Genomic DNA, 20,653 nt, shown 5'->3' with positions numbered 1-20,653 from the left:
TCCGCGCGGCCCCGGGGCGAAAGCGAAGCTCGGCGGCGCGGCCCTGGCTCGCTCGCAGCCCCCGGCCGTCCCGCTCCGGGCTGAGAGCCGTGCGGGCCGGGGGGGAGGGTTTGTAGAAATCCCAGCCTGTTTCTGTGTGGCCCTTCGGAGAGCCGTAGGGGCCGCGATGTCGGGCGGAGAGGCTGCTGGCGGCGCGCTGAGCTCGGCTCAGGCCGGTCTCGTCAGCGAGTGGAAACTCGTGAGGCGGGAAGGAGCCTGGGGCGGGCACCGGGGCTGGAGCTGCCCGCTGCCCTTCTTCTTTCGGCCAGGTAGGGCTTGCCGCACGAAATGCGGTTCTCGGAGGCATCGAAACGTTCGGGCAGGTCTCATCTGCTGTGGGCTGGTGCTTCGCTGTAGTTTGTAGCCCGTTCCCCTGTCACAGGTAAACCGGTGAAGGCTGAGCGCTCGGACCCGCGTGTCGTGTGAGTTGTAGCAAACCGAGTGTCAGGTTTTGTGTTGTTTTTTTTTTTTTTTTTTTTGTCTCTGGCCTGTGGCTGTTGTGATGAGGTGAAAAATTTGAAAGGGTTGATGCTAACTTTGGTTATTGATAGAGGAAAATCTCTTTTAGTCCCTTCAAATGCCATGGATCAAATCCGCTAGTGTGGAAGGTGATCTGGTCCGTTCCCTGTGATCCGGGAGGCAGACTGGCTGGTCCTTTTTCTCCAAGCCATGTTTTGCTTTTCCCTTCTCTCTTGAATCTGCTTTCCCCCAGGATTCTCCTTCCCATATGGAGGAAGGGTGTAGTCAGGGGTGCAGCTGGGGACAGTCCCACCCATCCTGTACCAGCTCAAACCCTCCTCCATCTCTCGGAGGCAGTCTGCAAGGTAAGGTGTCCCACTTCCCTAGTTAAACTTAATTAAGTTAAACTTCCATGGAAAGCTGGCAGATAGCAGCATTGTAACTTGTGTGATGTGAAGGATTGTTGTGCTACTAATGTAGGCTTTTTTATTTTTTTTTAAGGGGTCTGTTTTGGTGATGGTAGTGGGAGAAGGGTTTACATTCATGTAATTCAGTTTAAGTAGGCCAAATGGGGCCGTGGCTTGTTTTGGGAGTGGTAAGCCTACCTGCAATCAGTGCACACTAAAGTACCTTGAAATGCATGTGTATCACTTAATGTTGTAATATAACTTCAGTGTTTTCAAGATAACTAGATATTGTGAAACATAAAAAATTGCCTGTGTCACTTGTTCTATGTGAAATCATGCTATAAACAGAATAACCACGTCTGGTTCAGGGAGCTTGTGAGTTGTAGATTGCTGGAGGCTGGAGATAAAAACAGGGAATACACACTGTAAATATAGGAGGCAGAATATAATTCCATCAACAAGAACATATGGAATGAGAGTAAGAACAGGGCAAGCACAAAACATAGAAGTAATCTTATATCTAGTATAAATTAAACCACCTTTTAATAACTTTTCTGCGCATTACGAATTCTGAAAAAATATTCAGATGCAGTAATTAGGGAAAATAAGCCTGAAGATCTTGATATAAATACTTTGCTTACTTTACCCTTGAGCTTTCCTTTCTTTACTCTTACTCCAGACTTTTTTTTTTAAAAGTCTTAATTCTTAGGCATATTCTAGGATTCTTCAAGCCCTTCAGTGTTGTGTTAGAGCCAATACATGTAAGATATTTCACTTGGTTTCTGGACTATCTGTTAAATGCTTCCCTCTTCTTTTTAGGACAGCTTATTTTTTTTCTATACGTAAGTCTAGAATGAGAGACTTTGCAGTCTTATCAGTGTTTTGATTCAGGGCTGTGGACAGTGGTTCAGGATTGTGTGAGTAGTAAAACTTCAAGTGGCTGTCAGTTTTTGGGTTTCCTGGGATGGCAGAATCCCGTCCTTTCAGCACCAAACTGGTCAGCTGGATTTTGTGCTGGTAGTTCAATTTTCTTGTAACACCATTACACCATTAGAATTTTTGTTCCTAAAATTATCAGACTTAGCATGAAATAAGGTACTAATTTAAAAAAAAAAAAAGACCACCAGCAAAAAAAAAACCACAACATCCTAACTTCTGTTCAGAAGCACTATTAAGTGTAGTCCAGTGATACTGTCACAATGTTTGGGTACATAATTATATCTCATATTAGTCCTGCATGTTTGAAATATACGATTTTCTTTTTTCAGGGTGTTCGTGATGAAAACTCCCCTCGGTTAACCTCAACTGTGTTCAAGTTTTGGCTCCTTTGATTTTTTTTTTTAGCTAAATATTTGAATATCTCTGGCTTATCTGTGGTTATCTGCATTTTCCCTCCTGATATTCTTCTTGTTACATTTACCACATTTAATAACTGTCTTGACCTTTTACAGATTTTTTTTTCCGCACTCCAAGACTTTAATTTCAGTATGCATTAGGTCTGCCGTTCTATCTACTTCCTAATAAATAAGTTGTTTAAAAGGGGTTATCTGACTTCTTTAAGGCTATGATGTGTGGCAAACTGCTTCAAAAAACTTGCTGGTTGTGATAGTATAATGTTGAGTACGTCTGAGCACAGTGCTTGTTCCCTTACCAAAAGAAAAGAAGGATGGTATTCTGGTATGAATAAAAGTTCAGCGCTTTATAGAAACTGAGACACTTCCATATCCTGAGTATCCACTTCAATGTTCATTGAATCAAAGATACTGATTTTTGTTTTTACGCTAGGGAGCAGGCCTGCCAAATGTACAAGTTTTTTGTACAAGGACTTTGTACAAGTCCGTGTAGATGTTGGTTGCTCTTCCCCTATCCACCAAAGCTGCAACCCCCTTGTAGAAGGCCACCAGATTTGTCAGGCACGATCTGCCCTTAGGGAGGCCATGTTGGCTGTCACCAATCACCTCCCTATTTTCCATGTGCCTTAGCAGAGTTTCCAGGAGGATCTGCCCCCATGATCTTGCCAGGCACAGAGGTGAGACTGACTGGCCTGTTGTTCCCTGGGTCTTCCTTTTTTCCCTTTTTAAAATGCGGGGTTTATTTCCCCTCTTGCAGTCAGTGGGAGCTTCACTGGACTGCCACGACTTCTCAGCTGTGATGGATAGCGGCTTGGCAACTTCATCTGCCAGTTCCCTCAGGACCCTTGGAGGCATCTCTTCAGGTCATATGCATTTGTCCACCTTTAGGTTTCTCAGGTGGTCGCAGACCTGATCTTCTACTGTGAGTGGTCCTTTAATTTCCTAGCCTCTGCATTTGCCTTCAGGGGTTTGGGCTTTGTGGCTAGAATTTGTACTAACACCCTCCCTCCCACTGCAGTGCTTATGATTGCCTACCTCCAGAAAAGGTGTTTTTATAGTCCTGGCAGGGACTACCCTGTTTTGAGCACATCCCACTGTTCTCACCCTCAGGAAGAGGGGTGGGGTGAGTAGGGGAAGTGAAGATCCCTGGGAGACCTCACTACTGACACCAATTACACTTGTGGCAGAAGCAGTGTCTCCAGGCTTCCCCGCTCACTTGTGTTTTCCCACCTCTGTGGGTGTCACTGAAGGTGGCCGTAGCCTTGTATGTCAGAGCCACCAAAAGTTTCAATGCGGTCTCACCTGGTTTATCGCTTACCTGTCAGTGCTGCAGCTGCTGTGCCCTTTGTGTGCGCTGTGTGTAGCAAAAGGAGCTACTGTCAGGGCTGTGATGTGTGGCTCTGGTGCTCCCTCATTGCTACCTGAGAAATACGTGTTCAGATGCTTCAGTGAGTGCTGGGTCGAGTTGTAGCCTCCAAGACAAAAGGTTAAATGGCCTTCTGCAGACATCATCTGTAGGGTGGTGATTGTATGCAGCTCACTTTCCTGCAGTAGTTTCACACCTGCCGAACTGCCACGCCTGGATGGAAAAGAAGGGAGAATGTTTATTTAAGCTATCTTACTGAAGTCTTTGGGCAAAGGCAGCCCTGTTCCTCCAAGACCTGTGACCTCACGTGCAGAGTTTCACTCAGATTGTGCCGTGGCTCCGAGTCTATCTCTGTGAAGAAGCTGGTTCTCAACCATACAAACAGATTTCCTTGAACGGGTGTGATGCAACTAACAAAATGTGGATGATCTACCTTTGTCAGTGATGTTGATGCTGATGAGTGCCTGGTCCTGAGCAGACATTTCAGTGGCCTGGATAGGTGGGAACACATCAGGAGAAAGAGTACCCGTGCCCTAACAGGTGTTCTTGGTGAGCCTGGTAGTCCTTCAGCAGCCCATAACAGGTGAACAAAAGCATGTTGAGCCACGCCTGGTGAGAATGCACGTACCTTTTACACATTGATGCATATTAATATGATTAACGTTTCCTCACCCAATTTGTCCAGGCTCACTTGTGGCATGGGGCATGTTCCTTTCTTAGCCTGTAGATTCATTGCCTTAGCGTGCCTCCTGTGTCTTCACCGAGTGATGTCTTGAGGTTTTTCAAGTGATTGACGTAGGACCGCTTGTGTTCATCTATCTGTCCTTCAGCCTCCACGCAGAGCTTTCTTGAGCGCTCTCAGCACAGTTGGATTAAAGTAGGTAGGTAGGTTAAAGTAGGCTTAAGAGCATCCAGCAGTTCTGCCTTTCAAAGTGTTCTGTGCAAATATCGCTACTTTCTTGTGCTTCGCATGCTCATTTCCTTTTTCCCCTCATCTTCAGATGGTGCCTACATTTTCAAAACAGAGGTCTCATCTCCTGACCTGTCCTGCCTTCTGGGGAGGTTTGCTGCTGACCAGGGCGTTCAGGTTGTTGTGGAGGAGCTCCTGAGACTCATTTGGCCATCTGATTGTTAACCCCTGCTGCCCTTCCATGGAGGCACCGGTGATGCTGGCAGGGGTGACCCGGAAAGTGTCGAGTGTGACTCCATGTCTCTGTGGGTGACTGTTCATGCGATGAAGGCTCGGATGGTTTGCTGAGCAGGTGGAGCTTGAGGGTGACAGGATGGATCCTGCGGAGCAACAGTCGGCTGCAGCACTGCTGTTGACAACAGGATTTTGGATTCTAGAACCACGGAGCTGTCTTTCAGGATCGACAACTGCTTAGAAGAGAGGCTATACCTAAGTAGGGCAAAGGTATCTCTGTCAACAGACTGGTCAGCCTGATAAGAACTTTAAACTAGGAATAATGAGGGAGAGAGAGGTTCCTCTAAGATCAGGTGAGGAAGTAGTAGGAAGGCAAAGGGCCTGGGGTTATGTGAACAGAGGAGACGGTAGTTAACAGAGCAAGGATGAAATGGAATCGTCCACAACACAGGCATGTAAAGAAGGAAGTGCCCATGGGACAGACTTGTGGGGAAAGCTCTCAGGCTCTTCCTGGGGAATCATCATGATGCTTCTCTGAAAAGTCTGGATGCTAATGTGTGCAGCATGGGGAACAACCAGGAGGAACGGGGCATTGTGGTCACTACAACCTCACTGGAGTCGTGGAGATGAAGCGGGATAGTTCACGTGATGAGTGCTGCAACACATGGATACAAGAATCCCAAGAAAAAGGTTTTCAAAGAGAAAAGGTGTCCGAGAGAGCTGGGTTGATAGTCAAGGATCACTGCCTCCAAGCCATGATCCATCCTGACAATTCCACTGATGCTTAAAAAATGACAAAAAAAAAAAAGGGAAGATACCGGAAATTCTCTCTTGCACCCAGTATTGTTTAGGAGTGTTCAGGGACAAGGTAGACGCTGTCTGGTGGTCCTCTGCTGGGAAATGTGACTAGGCAAAGACCCGGAAATGTTCTGCACAGTTGCTAGATGCATTTATTGAATTTCCTTTTTTTCTTTTTCCTGAGCTTTTTAATGAGTAGCCAGTGTGGGCTAGAAGTGTTATCAAGCCCAAGTTAAGAAGTGGGTCCGTGTGATCCTCCTGAGGTTCAGCAAGTCCAAGTGCAAGGTGCTGCAGCTGTGTTGGGGCAATCCCAGATGTGAGCACAGAGTGGGAGAACTCAATGAGAGCAGCCCTGCAGAGAAGGACTTGGGGGTTCTGGTGGATGAAAAGCTCAACGTGAGCCAGCAGCGCGTGCTTGCAGCCCAGAAGGCCGACTGCATCCTGGGCTGCATCAGCAGAGGAGTGGGCAGCAGGGGAGGGAGGTGATGGTCATAGAATCATTAAGGTTGGAAAAGCCCTCCAAGGTCATCTGGTCCAACCATCCCCCAACTACCAATGTCACCACTAAACCACGTCCCCAAGCACCACGTCCAGCCTTTCCTTGAACACCCCCAGGGACGGTGACTCCACCACCTCCCTGGGCAACCCGTCCCAATGCCTGACTGCTCTTTCTGAGAGGAAATGTCTCCTCATTTCCAACCTGAACCTCCCCTCGTGCAACTTGAGGCTGTTCCCGCTGGTCCTGTCACTAGCTGAACAAGATGGAGAGCAACTCCTCGCTCAGTCAGATAATGACAAGACAAGGGGGAATGGTTTTAAGCTGAAAGAGGGGAGATTTAGGTTAGAGGGTAGGAGGAAATTCTTTACTCAGAGGGTAGTGAGGTACTGGAACAGGTTGCCCAGAGAAGCTGTGGATTCCCCATCCCTGGAGGTTTTTAAGGTCAGGTTAGATGAGGCCCATTTCTCAGTTATTTCTGTCTGTTGATTAGCTTAAAATGCTACTGAAAGTGGTTTTCTTGCTAGTGTTTCAGACTGTGAATTGGAGCTGTGTGTTACCTTCTCATCTTTGTTACTGGAACAGGAGCGGAGTAGAGTTTAACATGCTACAGCAGAAAAAAAAACATACTAAGCTACTACAACTGGTTATGCAGTGTGAGTCAGTCCTTTTTAATTAAGAAGCATGGTCTCTGGTTCTCCTTTTACCAGCAGGTTCTGAAATGGCTTGCATCATACCATTTTTAGTTCACTCTTGCTATCTTTTTTCAAGGCAGGGATCGCATTGAGTGTTTATTCACAGTTCAGAATATTGTTCTGTTGGCGGTGGTGTTTGGAGTGCCCTGAACGTAAAGCATAAAACATTCACTGCCTGTTGCTGCTCCGATCCTTGTACTACCTTTTTGTGGCAGTGTTGGCAAAAATTGGGGGAAAGAGGCTTTCTTTGTACATGCAATTCTGGCGTATGCCTTGGAGGACTGGGAAGAGTTTTGTGCTTGTGTCCTTTGCTGTGATTCTGCGTTCTCTCTCTGAACCTACAGCAACATAGACCCAAGCTCCCAGAGGACATCCTGGTGCAAGTATTTTAGTAAATGTAAATGAAAGTTGTAGGGGCGATGGTCGGGAGACAAGCCAGCATTGGGGAAGGAGCGTTGTGGATGTAGTACCTGATGGTGCAGAATTAGTGCTTGGCCTTTGGGCAATGGCATTTTGTATAGGTATTTGCAAGTGCTGTATTTTCACCGAAGGGTCATCCACAGTGAAAGGCTTTACAGCCTTAAAATCTCAGTTTTCTTCTGGGCGTAATGGAGTGCTGTATGAAGGATCTTAGCACAGTCAGGATACGCATCTTCGTAGAATGTCCTGAATTTTGTAAGTGGTAACGCAGAGTTGTATTGCCTTGTGTCACAGACAATTTCTGTCTATCAACTATGGAAAAAAACAGGGAAAAATAAAACTTAAGTTGAATAAGGCTTGAAAGAATTAATTCTTCAGAAAAAGATGTAAGATTACATGGATAGCCAGCCAAGTTGTTTCTGGTATGCAGTGTGCTTGCAAGCTAGCTAAGGCTTCTCAGCCCTCACTGTCATATCTTAGTTAATTTCAGAAGGTTTGTGAAATACACTCTATCAAGAACTGAACTATATCCTGACTGCCTTTAATCAGTCTTTTTGAAGACCAGTTGGTTGAGTCTGTCATTGGTGCCACTCTGATGTTGAAATAGGCACTCCTAGGAATAACACAGTTGTCTTTCTTGTCTCTACATTTTATGCTTTATGAAATTTCTCTTCCTAAAGTTCTGCTTTTGGCTCATCCCACTCCCTTATTGCTCTGTGTCTGAATTTACATCAATAATAACTGTTCTGGCACCCTTTGATAGAAGCAATACCAGCAATCTTATCTTGAATTTTTTGCTATCTGGTAAACCTTTCAAATGATCTTGTATTAAAAAAAAATAATACAGGTGTTGAAGACTTTGACGTGCCTTGTTGCAGTCTGAATGGCTGATGATAGATTTTTTTTTTCTTCGAGCTGGGACAGGGAGAGGTCTGTAGATCCTTATCCTCTGAGGTAGAGAACAGGAGTGGGAGCTTGTCTCTGAACAGTTAATATTTTTGTTGTTGTTTCAGTTTATTTTTTGCCTCATAGTACAAGAACAGTGGAGCTGAATTGGACCTGAGTCTGTATTCCAGAAAATAAGTTCGTCATCGTTTGTTTTTAAATGATATTACTGCTTCAAAAATATCACCCAAAGCAACGATCTTGGAAACAAATGTGAATAATTTAAGATCTGTCTGTAGGGTGTGCCAATTCGCTTCAGTTTATCTCTTTGGAAGACTTGCACACTTCAAACTTGGTATGTTTTGTTATGTTCCACTGGGAATAAATCTGAAATATTGTCTGTGGGACAAGATCACAGCTAACTGTAGGTGCATATTAATTGAAAATGTTCAATATACAATGCTCTTAAACAACAGAAGTCATATACACTCTTTTTCAAAGAAAGCTAAATGAAACCTATTAAGCCATTTCAGTTCTTTGATGCTTAGTCTTTGGGATGTTCTCATGTCTGAATGCTTTTTTTTTTTTTTTTACTTTAGGTGAGTGGAATCAAGAGTCTCTATGAATCCGAACTGGCTGATGCTCGAAGAGTTCTGGATGAAACCGCCAAAGAGAGGGCTAGATTACAGATTGAAATAGGAAAACTGAGAGCAGAACTTGAGGAGTTCAATAAAAGGTAAGGAAAGCCCTGTGTGATCTATTATGTTGTTGTTTCATTAAATATGATAATGGGCAATATTTGCAGTGTGACTGATGCTACTGATGATTCTCAAAATGCTTTAGTGGGTGTCTTTTGCAAGTGTTACAGATCAATGAAAAGGTGCAGGCTTGTCAGGGGGGAATTCCTCAGAATGTTTGTACAGCTAGTCAGAGCAAATAACCAGGTTGGTATGTACACAAACATATTTGTAGATAGAAGATTAATAAACTGTGATTTGATGAGCAATTCGGAAATCTAGATGCTGAAACAATTGTGCCCACTTCTGTCCTATTGTGCCTCTCCTGATGTGAGCGTGCACGCATGTAGCTATTTAGTAAAACTGATTGAGAAACTGCTATATTAAAACTAACCCATCCAAGGAAGGTTAATTTTTAAACAGTATCAGTTTTATTGTCTGGTTGAGTGTATGTCTGATAGCAGAAATGAAGGAAAAGGGAAATTCATGGCCCTGAGCACACTGGCAATATGGAAGCAATGTTGGCTTGAAAATGCATGAATCTAAAGCATAAGTGTGCTGGAAGAGACCTTGTAGTGACTACATTAAAAAAAAAATACACTGTTTAGTCTGCAGTAAAGATAATTGACCTAATAAACCGGCTAATGAAGGCAATGTAATCCATTATTTCTGTTTGCATTAGGGAGCATTTGTGGTCAAATACTGTTTAGCAGTTGAAAATTAATTTAAAAGTGAATATATGCCATGGCAAAAAGATTTTTGCTTCTGATTGAATTTTGGTACCTGTTTTAGTAGGTAAGATTTGGGATGTAAAGACTTCTCCTGAGCAAGTCAGTGTGTCTGTGAACACTGTTGGACATAAACTTGCTTTTAGTCTGGCAGTGGAGGTACAAGCCTACCATAAGTCTCCCATTTTCCTTCATTTGCATCTAACTGGTTATACAAATAATGAAACATTCTTTTTTTCTGACTAGCTAATTTATGATGTAGCATTTTTATTTTTTTCTCTGTAATCTTTCCTATATCACTGGATCTTCATTTTTCTCTGCTGGACCCTCTTGTTAAAGTCAGCAATCAGAGAGACTTTGTGGACTTTGCTCCTAAATGAAATGGCCAAATATGAAATACCTGTAGTGTAAACATCTCTATTTGAATAAGTCACCATAAAACCTATTGAACTTGGTGCATGCTTCGTATCAGAAAATTTGCCTGCATGCAGTTGGAAGAATTGTGCTTTAATATTTACTGGCTCTTTGTCTAGGCCTTTGTTAACCATGAAAAGACCCTGTGGTGTGTGTAGGCATCTGAAGTTAAGTGAGACGAATACCACCCAGCCCTACTCGCATGTTCCTCTTGTCAGGACTAAATTCCCTCTTACAAACCGTATGCCAGCAGTGCTAATGTTGATTTCAGATATTACGTTTTGCGTGGCAGTCAGAGTTAGATGGACATCAGGGTTGTCCTGGTGATAGCAAATACTCTGCTTGCTTGGGTTTTAATGCAAGCTCCAAAAGTGAACAGCCCCAGTATCTCCAGGAATTTGGTTCGTGTATCCTGTTCCGCAGAATGCGTATTTTTGTGCTTTAAGGTATTTTTGTCAGAACTGTCTTCGCTTTGCAGCTAATGAGAATCACTGCAAGTTGTCTCCTGTTCTTTAGGCTTTTGACAGCACTAAGGGATTTTGCAAATATCTTGTTGTAGAATGTTGTGCACTTGAAGTGGTGGCAATGGTGTTTTCCCTTGAGTTACCTCCCTTGCCCTTTTCTTGGACAATTGAGTTGAGTACCATTATCTGTCACTTCACTGACTTGACAGGGTAATTCTCCTCATAGACTATGAGGAAAATACACCTTTTTTTTTTTCTGTTCCTAGTTTATAGGAGTAGAATTGAATTCTTCCTTGGCTTGGAATTTTCTTCTACCAGGTTGCTTCCAGTCCCTTAAGATGCTTGTAAGGTTCTTGGAGTATTCTTGCTGTGTCTGTCTGGGGACATACGGAAGGGTATGCTCCTGACACGTGGCCAGATCTGATACAATTCTTGCAAATGCGGCTTTGAAAAGTCTGTTTGCAGGGTGTCCTTTTGACAGCCAGCTGATGACCAAAATCTTCCCTGCCCAAGCTGACAGATGCTTCTGCTCACATGCCAAGTTTAGGTCAGTGCTTTGTGTATAATGGAAGAGTAGGTCAGTATGTAATTTATGGTTGCTTACAATTATCTCAGTGTCTCTTTCATGCTCGCAGCAGGCTTAGAGATGCCAGGAGGGATCCCAGGCATTGCTGCTCCCTTGATTGCATTCCTGGGAAAGGAGACAGCAGGCTTCTGTCTTGGGGCATCTTTCCTTTGGTCTCCCGTGTGAGAGAGTAAGCAGAAAACAGGTAGTATCTGGGGGAGTCACAGCAGGAGAAAACAACGGCTGAAAAGGGTACAGGGAAGTTTTTCCTGAAGATTAAACTGCACTGAATTTTAGTTGCAGAGCCACGGGCTTGCAGAGCTTTTTTAGCTAGTGCTACAAATACAGCTAACCTTCAAGAGATGCCTTCAATATACAGCTAACATCTTCAAGAGATGCCTTTCTCCCTGTCTTTCTCTGCTAAAGCCTGCATCTGTTAGCATGGAGAACCCTTTCCTGGAAGCACTGAGGATGCTCAAGAGAGGCCGTGGGGTGTGTCTGGGTGTGGTGACATCAGGCCCAGTTCATGCACACGAGGGAGCCCGAGGCTTACTCTGCTCTTGGCTTGTTCCTGAGGCTGTCCGCTTGCACAACACCAGCACACTTGGGAAGCTGCAAGACCCTTGGTTGCTACACGAGATTTATGTCAGGGCTAATGGTCTAGGAGAGTACATGTTCTGTCTGTCGGTGCGTTTATGCTGATGTCTTTCTGCCATGTACTCAGGCAGCTTGTTCAGTGAGTGACAAATGTTACCACCCTGGTATTCTGTGTGAGTACAGATTCATGTCTTGGGGTTTTGGATGCCCTGGCAAATATCTTGATTATTTAATTTATTTATTAACTTATTTACCATGTAGCATACTGATGTTCTAACATTTTCTGGGTTTTAGTACTTGGGATAATTGAACAAAAAGAAGCATCTCAAGCTTTTTTTTATTTTCCTAGAGCAGATCGTATTGGTCGGACCATCTTTGGATCATCAAGGGATGTTGTTGAAACCTTTTGGGAGTCCAAGCAGACTGGCTTAGGTTGATCTTTCTTTTCCAAATGCTTTTTACTGACTTCTTGGGAAGCTTATCTTCCCTTTACAAAAGCTAAATTCACTCTGACTCTTCAAATTCATCTGTGCCTTATGCATATGCCCACCACGCTTCATTGATACCTTTGTCTAATTTCACCCATACAAATATCAGGGTCTGGATTTCTCTGTATAAATTAAATTAAAAAAAAACAAACAAAACACACTTCATTTGTCATTTTTCCTTTCTTTAACATCTTGCCGTTCTGGTCAGGTCCTTCCACAGCTGCTTCATCTCCAGACTGGTCAGGTTCAGTTCCCTCAGCCCCTGCTTTGAGGGCATGTACTTTAACTCTCAGGACATCTTGGCGGCCCAGTACTGAACTTTCTCCAGTTTATTGACATCTTTCTTGGACTGGGAGTCCGTAACTGGGTGCAGTATTGGACACAGGTGTGATCTTACTGAGTGCTGAGCAGAGGAGGATAATCACTGTCATGATTTACCAGGCGTGCCCTATTAATACAGCCCCAGCTGCCTTTAGCCGCCTTTGGTTCTGTGCCCTGCAGGTTGATGCTCATCTTTTTCTTTAGAGGAGTCAAGCGAAATTAGTTTGGCTTCCAAATTGCAGATTCATCTGCATGAGACAGAAGGGAGCCATTGGTTAATACGTTAGCATCTATACGCTTTTCAATTGAATTTTCAAGTAAGTAACGTGAAACATGATTTCTGGACGACACAATTGGTATTCAGATGCCTGAACATCAATCTCTTGCACTGCAGACAAGGTATGAACCTCCCACACATCCTTCCTATGTCATAAATGCCGACACAACCTGGATGTTGCAGGTATCCCAGGGCTTCTTAAGTCAAAGCATCTAAATCCTGTCTTAACTAAACTTAAAAGGGTTTCCTGTGAGGGAAGTCTCTTCAGAAAATGCTTTCATTTTTCGTTGTCTACATTGTTGTAATAAAACTGCGTATCTTTTAAATTATATTTTTGTGAGCTGTACAGTTTTCCAAATGAAACAAGAAAACAAAAAATCAGCTCCAGAAGGCTTTGGGGTGTATAGATAATCATAAGGTCTTCATTGTCTTATAACCAGGTTGAAGATGGAATAGTACTTTCTACGTGTTTAGAATTGTGCCATAATTTTTCATCCAACTTAGGGGTGAGAACAATCTGGATAGCAAAATGAGATATAAGGCCAGTAGGATGAGTCAGGAGTTCCCAAGCTTTGGGAGGTGCTGAGACATCTCGTTAACTACTACTCCAGGACCCAGGAGCTTCCCTTTGTCAGCATGTGGCAAAGATGAGATACATAAAGGGAGCCAGATAAAGTAATGCCACTAGGCTTGGAATGCCAAATCTCTCCATCGTGGAATGAAAGGGGTTTGTCATCATCATCCTTTTTCGCAGGGAAGTCCTTGTGTGGGTGAGGCTCTCTGTCAGTTTGTTCCTCAGAGTGGAGTAGCCACTGCGGTGTGGAAGTAGAAACATGGTAGGATGATTTCTATATGGAATTTAGTAAGGTGTCTTATTTCTGTATCGTTATTAAAGCACTTAATTCTGCTGCTTGCAGCTTTCCTACTACATTAATAAACGTGACAATAGGAGGTGGTGCTTGAAAAGCTTCAGAGAACAGTTATATTTCATTTAGGTATTTTTGTTCACAATACCCATCTTTGATGTCATTGTCCTTTACAATGTGCTTTGATAAGCTATCAAGTCAATGGTGAGGTTTCAAGCGTAAGTGGAGAAACAGATGATGAGAGAGGAATTCCCACTTCTTGGGACAGTTGTTTTGCAATGAAGATTAGTAGATAGAATTTTTTGGTAGGCTTTTTTTTTGCCTGCCAGTGATGTGTTCCTCTTTGCTGGGCAATACATTTACAATACACTGGCACATGCTGAGTTCTAAGACGGGTTTATGATTATTTTAATTAGGTGCAGTTGGAGGTTACTCTGGGAGCCACCTAGTGGCACAACAGTTGTAGTAAAAATGGATAGTAACAAAACATCTGTAATTGCAACCAAAGTATTCTCAAGGTGTGTGCGCACCCGTGTGTGAATATAGGTAACTTTTGTTTGTTTCAGCTACAAAAAGAAAGATGCAGATTTGTCTGTGGCTCAAGGTCGCATTAAGGATCTTGAAGTGCTGTTCCACAGAAGCGAAGCAGAACTCAATACTGTCCTGAATGAGAAACGCACTCTGGAAGCAGAGGTGGCTGATTTGCGTGCCCAACTTGCTAAGGTATGGCAGCGAATGTTTCCTTCAGCACAAGAAAGTTTGTTCCTTGTAAAATTTTTTTTGTTGTTAGTTTATATTTGAACATCACTGGTTCAGTTCACTTATGCTTAATTTTTACCTTCTCCTCTTGGATATAAAAATAAATTTTAAGAAATGTTTGTGAAGCAACCAAAGTAACATGGTATATTAGAAATTTTGATAGTGAAAAAAAATATTTAAAAATATTTGGTAAATGTTTCTAGTTACTAAATGTTGTCCTTCGTAACATCCTGAATAATTTTAAACTTACGCTGAAGTATCCAGTGGGACTGTGCTGGCAAGAAAAAGAACATGAAATATATGCTTGAGAAATTAATAATCCTTGGTTTTATTACCAGTCTGCACTGAAATAATCCTGTGGTTTAAACAGGTGCTTTATAAACATGAAAGCTTTTCTAAATACTCATATACACACACGTTCTCACTTTTCATTTTTTTTAAATTAGTGACTTGAGATTAGATTTATTGTTATGGATTATTGGTCCAAAAATGTCAATTGAAGACCATAAAGGGCTTGTAGATGGAAAAAAGGGATCCAGTCAAATCATTATCTTCCAAATTCTCTACCAGGCTGAAGATGGTCATGCTGTGGCTAAGAAGCAATTGGAGAAGGAGACACTCATGCGTGTGGACCTGGAAAATCGGTGCCAGAGCTTGCAAGAGGATCTGGATTTCAGGAAGAATGTGTTTGAGGAGGTATTATCAACCTAGTAATCTCATTATATTCTGATGTTCACGTAGATCTTGCTCAGACTGACTATAAACTATTACTAGTTAGTCCAGGTAGGGTTAATCAATATTATCATTGCTATGAATTGGTTGAGTAATAAAACAGTTAAAGGTTTTGCAAGAGTTGCATGGTAAATCAGTGGTTGAACAGGCATAAGAGCCAAGTGACAAGGGTATTACTGTTCCGTGGGCCGTTGAGCTAATGTAACTGCTTGCAGCTGTGTGAAAGGGTAAGTCTTACTCCCCTTTTCTACACCTGGTTGCATGGCCCTTCCCCTGATTTGCACCAGCCTCAGTGATTGTTAGACCTGACTGTGACCTGTATTCACTGATGAGAGCAGTATACAATTGCCCTGCTTTTTGCTGGGGTAATTTTCTGCCTGTTTAGAGGGTTGGACTGGCTCATAGCGATTCTAAGGAGGATTAGAGCTTCTGTAAAGTAAGTAGTGGGAATGCCCATGTGGGGACTGGGGGGGATGGGAAAGGGAAGCAAGACCTTCTTTGTGCACCAGTAGTAAATGTATTAGGTCAGTTTATTCCGTCCTGTGAAAACCAGCTCTGACCTTTGATTCTTCAGCAGCCCGAGCTCATTTAATTAGTGCTCTGAGCAGCTACCACGTGCTCCACCCATCATCTCACCCATGCTAGATGTGATGTTTGGCTGACCATGCACCAAACCATTTCAGTCTGATTAACTAGGAAATACTTTCGGTTCTTTTTGTTGAGTTTAATGTTTGCCAGTTTAGTGGCTGAGTTATGTTTTACCATGGAATCAAGTGAGTGCTCAAACTGAATTAAGGGACTAGGCAAGGCTGTGTGGCTAGGGACAGGCGCTGGAGTATAGAATCGTAGAATATCCAAGTTAGAAGGGATCCACCAGGATTATGAGTCCAACTCCTGGGTCCCCAAAGTGGGGTCCGCCCAAAAAATCAGACCATGTGTCTGACCACTGCCTGGGAGGAGGAGGTAGAAGAGGGTGGATGGGGGCAGAATGTGTTTTTAGTTTGCTTTTAGTTTTTCAGTGTTCTAGTCTGCTAGTGATAGGCCATCCATTACATTAATCTCCCTGTGCTGTCTGTTTTGACTGTGGTGATAATTGTTGAGTGATCTCCCTGTCCTTTTCTCAACCCTTGAGCTGTTTCCATTGTATTCTCCCCTTTTTTCTTCGAGGAGGGAGAATTAGAGCAGCTATGGTGGAGTTCAGCTGCACAGAGGGGTAAAACCATCAAGCAGCAGGAGCTTAATCTTTTTCTTTATTTTTTTTATGCAGGAGATAAGGGAGACAAGAAAACGGCATGAACATCGTTTGGTTGAGGTGGACACTAGTCGCCAACAGGAATATGAATCCAAAATGGCTCAGGCCCTAGAGGATCTGCGAAATCAACATGATGAGCAAGTCAAACTGTACAAATTGGAGCTGGAGCAGACCTATCAGGCTAAGGTAACGACTGCTATCCACAGCACTGTCTGACAGGAACTCTGGTCAGGGAGATAAACCTATTTCCATCAGTCCTACTGCTTTTAAGGAGACAATTATAATTGAAACAAGTTTTGTTCTGGTGCCCAAATGTTTCCTCCTGTGCTGGGTGGGGGCAGATGCATTTCCAGTGAGGTTATAGCCCGAGGTAATAGCTGGGAATAGTGTTAACCAAGAAAGTGATAACCACTAGAAAAAAATAGGAAAAAAAATCAAAAGCATCATTTTGCCTTTATGGCAGGATGTTATCTGGAGTGCTTGCTGTGTGTGGTTTTGGACCTTTTGGAAAAGTTAGCATAGAGTAATACAGAGAAGACCAACAAAGACTATCAAGAGTATGAAATAGGTCCTGCATGAGGAATGTTTAAAATGAAACCTGACCTGGAAAAAGAGGTGAGTCAAGAGAAGGGAGAGATGTCTGTAAAAGGATGAATGGCACAGAGAAGGTGAATCTTTATTATTTTTCGGTAGAAGTAGGGAAAGTGATCATAACTCTCCAGTGGCAGATTCAAAAGGGACAGAAGAAAAAAGCTCCGTGCCGTGTGGATGCAGAGTGCAGAGGCTAATTCCTGCCTGAAGAATCTGTTAAAAGATTGTAAGCATCAGGATCCTGTCTCCAACTGAGGAAGTCTGTGAGTTACAATTGGACAGCTGAGACATGATACTAGTGAAATTCCTTATTCAACCTTCCCCCTGGGCATCCAGGGAATTGTTAGACCAGGACACAAACTTGCTAACACTTGTTCTGATCCATTGGGTTTGTTTTTGGCAAGCAGGCAGATAGTGTGTGGCAACATGAACCTGAGTTTTTGGAAACTATAAGGCTGCTAGTACAGTCTCATAGGAATAGGACTCAAATAGATTTTCTTGGTGCTTAGGACATTTCCTTGATGTTACGCAATTCTGGTCATAAACTTACCAGATTTCCGTAAAAACTTTTTAAGGTTTAATGTCTTTCCTTTCTTAATAAAAGGATGTTTTCAGGATATCTAACTTTCTCAATACAACTGACTTGTATAAAACTTGTCTTCCAGCTGGAGAATGCCAAACTGGCCTCTGACCAAAATGACAAAGCTGCTGGTGCAGCTCGGGAGGAGTTGAAGGAGGCTCGCATGAGGATAGAATCTCTCAGCTACCAGCTTTCTGGCCTTCAGAAGCAGGTATAAAAGGGAACAAAGGGACACACTTTGTTCTCGTTTTTAATATAAAGCACTGTAATGTTTGCATATATTCAAATTTCTGTCCCTACATATTTTCTGAAGTTTATGGAGAGGAATATTTGGGAGGGTGGTAATTTTTTTTTATTGCACCACATGGATGCCAACTGAGTTTTCTGTTGTACTGTCTCCCTAGGCTAGTGCAGCAGAAGATCGCATTCATGAATTGGAGGAAATGATGGCTGGTGAACGGGATAAGTTTAGGAAGATGCTAGATGCCAAGGAGAGGGAGATGACAGAAATGAGGGACCAGATGCAGCAGCAGCTTACAGAATACCAGGAACTGCTTGATGTGAAATTAGCACTAGACATGGAGATCAGTGCTTACCGAAAACTCCTGGAAGGAGAAGAGGAAAGGTAAGTACAGATTCCATATGCTTATCTTAGGACTGGCAGGTATTATTTTCATTTCTTACCTTTATTTTTTTTACCATTTTAGCAGAAGTGACAATATTGCAATTCCCTGAAGTCACATTGGCTTTGCACTGCAGTGTGTTACATGGAACACTTGCAACTGTTCTTACCTGAACACCTGTCCTTACATTGTTTCCTTTTTCATAAGGATCTCAAAGTGCAGTGCAATTTATTCTGTGCTTGATATTCATCTCCTCTTTTTATTTAAGTGCTTACATGCTGCTGTGTTTTCCTGTTTTTAAATTGTTAGGCCAAGAATAGTGTGTTTAGCAATAGAAATACTGGAGGGGAGGATGATGTGATTTGCACTGCTCTCACTAGCACTGTCTTTCACCTCATAGTCATGTTACCAGAAAGCTGCTGAGGACTGGATAGCCTTCCTCTTCCTCTATATGCAGTCCTGCTGGCAAGACACAGTAAGGCTGCTATCAGCTTTGGGGCATGTTACAGTCTGGTCACTTGAGTATATTGTGCATTATTGTTCTGTGTGTAGCTCCCTGAATGAGCTAGAAAACAATCTTCACTTAGTTTTCTTCCATTTAATTAAAATGCTTGCTTGATTGTGTTAAGGTTGAAGCTCTCTCCAAGTCCCTCCTCCCGTGTTACAGTCTCTCGGGCTACCTCCAGCAGCAGCAGTAGCAGCACTTCACTTGTTCGCTCTTCCCGAGGCAAGAGAAAACGTATTGAAGCAGAGGAGCTTTCAGGCAGTGGAACAAGTGGAATTGGCACTGGAAGTATTAGTGGCAGCAGTAGTACCAGTAGCTTCCAAATGTCCCAGCAAGCTTCAGCTACTGGAAGTATCAGCATAGAAGAGATAGACTTGGAGGGCAAATACGTTCAACTGAAGAACAATTCGGAGAAGGTGAGTACCAGCTGAACACCTAGGAAATGAGGAGGAGCTAAATTGAAATGTTGCACAGCCTATTAAGCGCACGTAGATAAAGTCACTTGAGAGAAGTTGTATCTTTCGAGGTGTGTCATCCTGCAATAATTAAGTGGCATTTGAAAGGTGAATATTACACCGCGCTAGCACGAGTGTGATGTTTGCAGGAAGAGAATGTAGTGTGTGCCCTAAATGTCTAAACACATGTGCTGGTACCTAGCTTGTTGAAAAAAGCCTTGCTGGCTCTAACAGATCTGTTTTGTGTGAAATGTCTCTTAAATTGTTGCTGAATGACCTTGCAGGATTTACAATTAACACTATTATTGGGTATAGAAAAATATTTTCAAGTTAGAATGCAGTTGACTAACAACCATGTAAATAAATGTAATGGAAAAAGATCTAGAGAAAATTCTGATGCCTGTTTGCTCTGTTTTGCTCATTTGAAATAACTTTGACTTTTCTCATTAGGATCAGTCTTTGGGTAACTGGAGACTGAAAAGACAAATAGGAGACGGAGAGGAAATTGCTTATAAATTTACTCCGAAGTATGTCCTCAGGGCTGGGCAGACTGTAACAGTAAGTCATACTTTGAGTATGTCAAAAACAATGTTATTTTGTTGATATTGTGGCAGTTGTAAATCTGACATTTGGTATGGCCTGATTTAATGTATAACTTTAGGTTTCATGGATCTCATTTTAGAGGAGTAGGATTTCAGTTATAGAAAGGCAAAATACAAGTTGAATTTCTGTATTAACACTTAGTATTTAAGACTATTTGGGACACAAAGAGATGAAAAGGTATTTGGAGTGGGAGGAGAGGCAAGGACTGTTGATTTTCAAACACCTTTGTCAAGGTTTGGAACATTAATCTTGCTCTACTTCATGAAATAGAACAATTTCAGAGTATTTATTTAGCCTGGTAGACTTAAGTTTAAGACTAGACACTCTCAGCCTTAAATATGGTAGAACAGCTGCTTTTCTGTAATTTTACGTTTGATATTTAGTCTGCAGTAGATGTCCTTTCAGAATTAAAGAATGGCTTTCCTTTGATCAGTTCCAGCTATTACTACTTAAGTATCAATTGCTCAGATGCATGCCAAAGATGAAATTGGCACATTATAAGTTGCATTTTATGTCTCGGCTTCATACAGTGTAGTCATTGAGACTGTGGTAGGAAAAATTGCTATATTCAGAAAAGAATTGATGACTGCAATATTAGAATAACTTCTTTTCTCTTGCCTTTAACTATGGCTAGTGTTAATTTCGTTGCAGACTGAGAACGTCTGCCTAAAAGTACTGGCATAGGCAAAAGTAGGGTAAAATTACTACTGGAATTCCGAAACAAAACGAACATGGAGAAAGAAGTGGGAGAGTTAGAAGTTTTTGGATATTAAAAAATGTACACAAATAGCTGATTACAGAATGTCTTTGTCACTAGATTTGGGGTGCAGATGCAGGTGTATCTCATAGCCCCCCTTCTGTTCTCGTGTGGAAGAATCAAGGCAGTTGGGGCACCGGAGGAAATATCCGCACATACCTCGTAAACTCTGATGGAGAGGTAGGCTCTTTCTGTTGAATACGAATGTGGGCTGGGTTATCTCCCAAACTCTTTAAATTGTTTTGGGGTAAACAAAACAAAAACAAAAGATTTCCCCC

The 20,653-nt window shown here is 42.6% G+C and overlaps 1 protein-coding gene across 1 annotated transcript in view; it reads left to right on the top strand.

The window, feature by feature from the left end:
* LMNB2 (lamin B2) overlaps positions 1–20,653 on the top strand; it is a 28,448-nt gene that overhangs the window by 531 nt on the left and 7,264 nt on the right. Inside the window, exons 2-10 of the mRNA XM_083810813.1 lie at positions 8,661–8,797; positions 14,085–14,241; positions 14,848–14,973; positions 16,277–16,447; positions 17,518–17,643; positions 17,837–18,057; positions 18,685–18,976; positions 19,466–19,573; positions 20,436–20,555. Coding sequence (XP_083666939.1) covers positions 8,661–8,797; positions 14,085–14,241; positions 14,848–14,973; positions 16,277–16,447; positions 17,518–17,643; positions 17,837–18,057; positions 18,685–18,976; positions 19,466–19,573; positions 20,436–20,555 — 1,458 coding nt within the window. The remainder of the gene's footprint in view (positions 1–8,660; positions 8,798–14,084; positions 14,242–14,847; positions 14,974–16,276; positions 16,448–17,517; positions 17,644–17,836; positions 18,058–18,684; positions 18,977–19,465; positions 19,574–20,435; positions 20,556–20,653) is intronic.

The sequence above is a fragment of the Anser anser genome, assembly GCF_964211835.1.
Source record: "Anser anser genome assembly, chromosome: 25".
Taxonomy (NCBI): domain Eukaryota; kingdom Metazoa; phylum Chordata; class Aves; order Anseriformes; family Anatidae; genus Anser; species Anser anser.
This window is presented reverse-complemented; position numbering and strand designations above follow the sequence as displayed.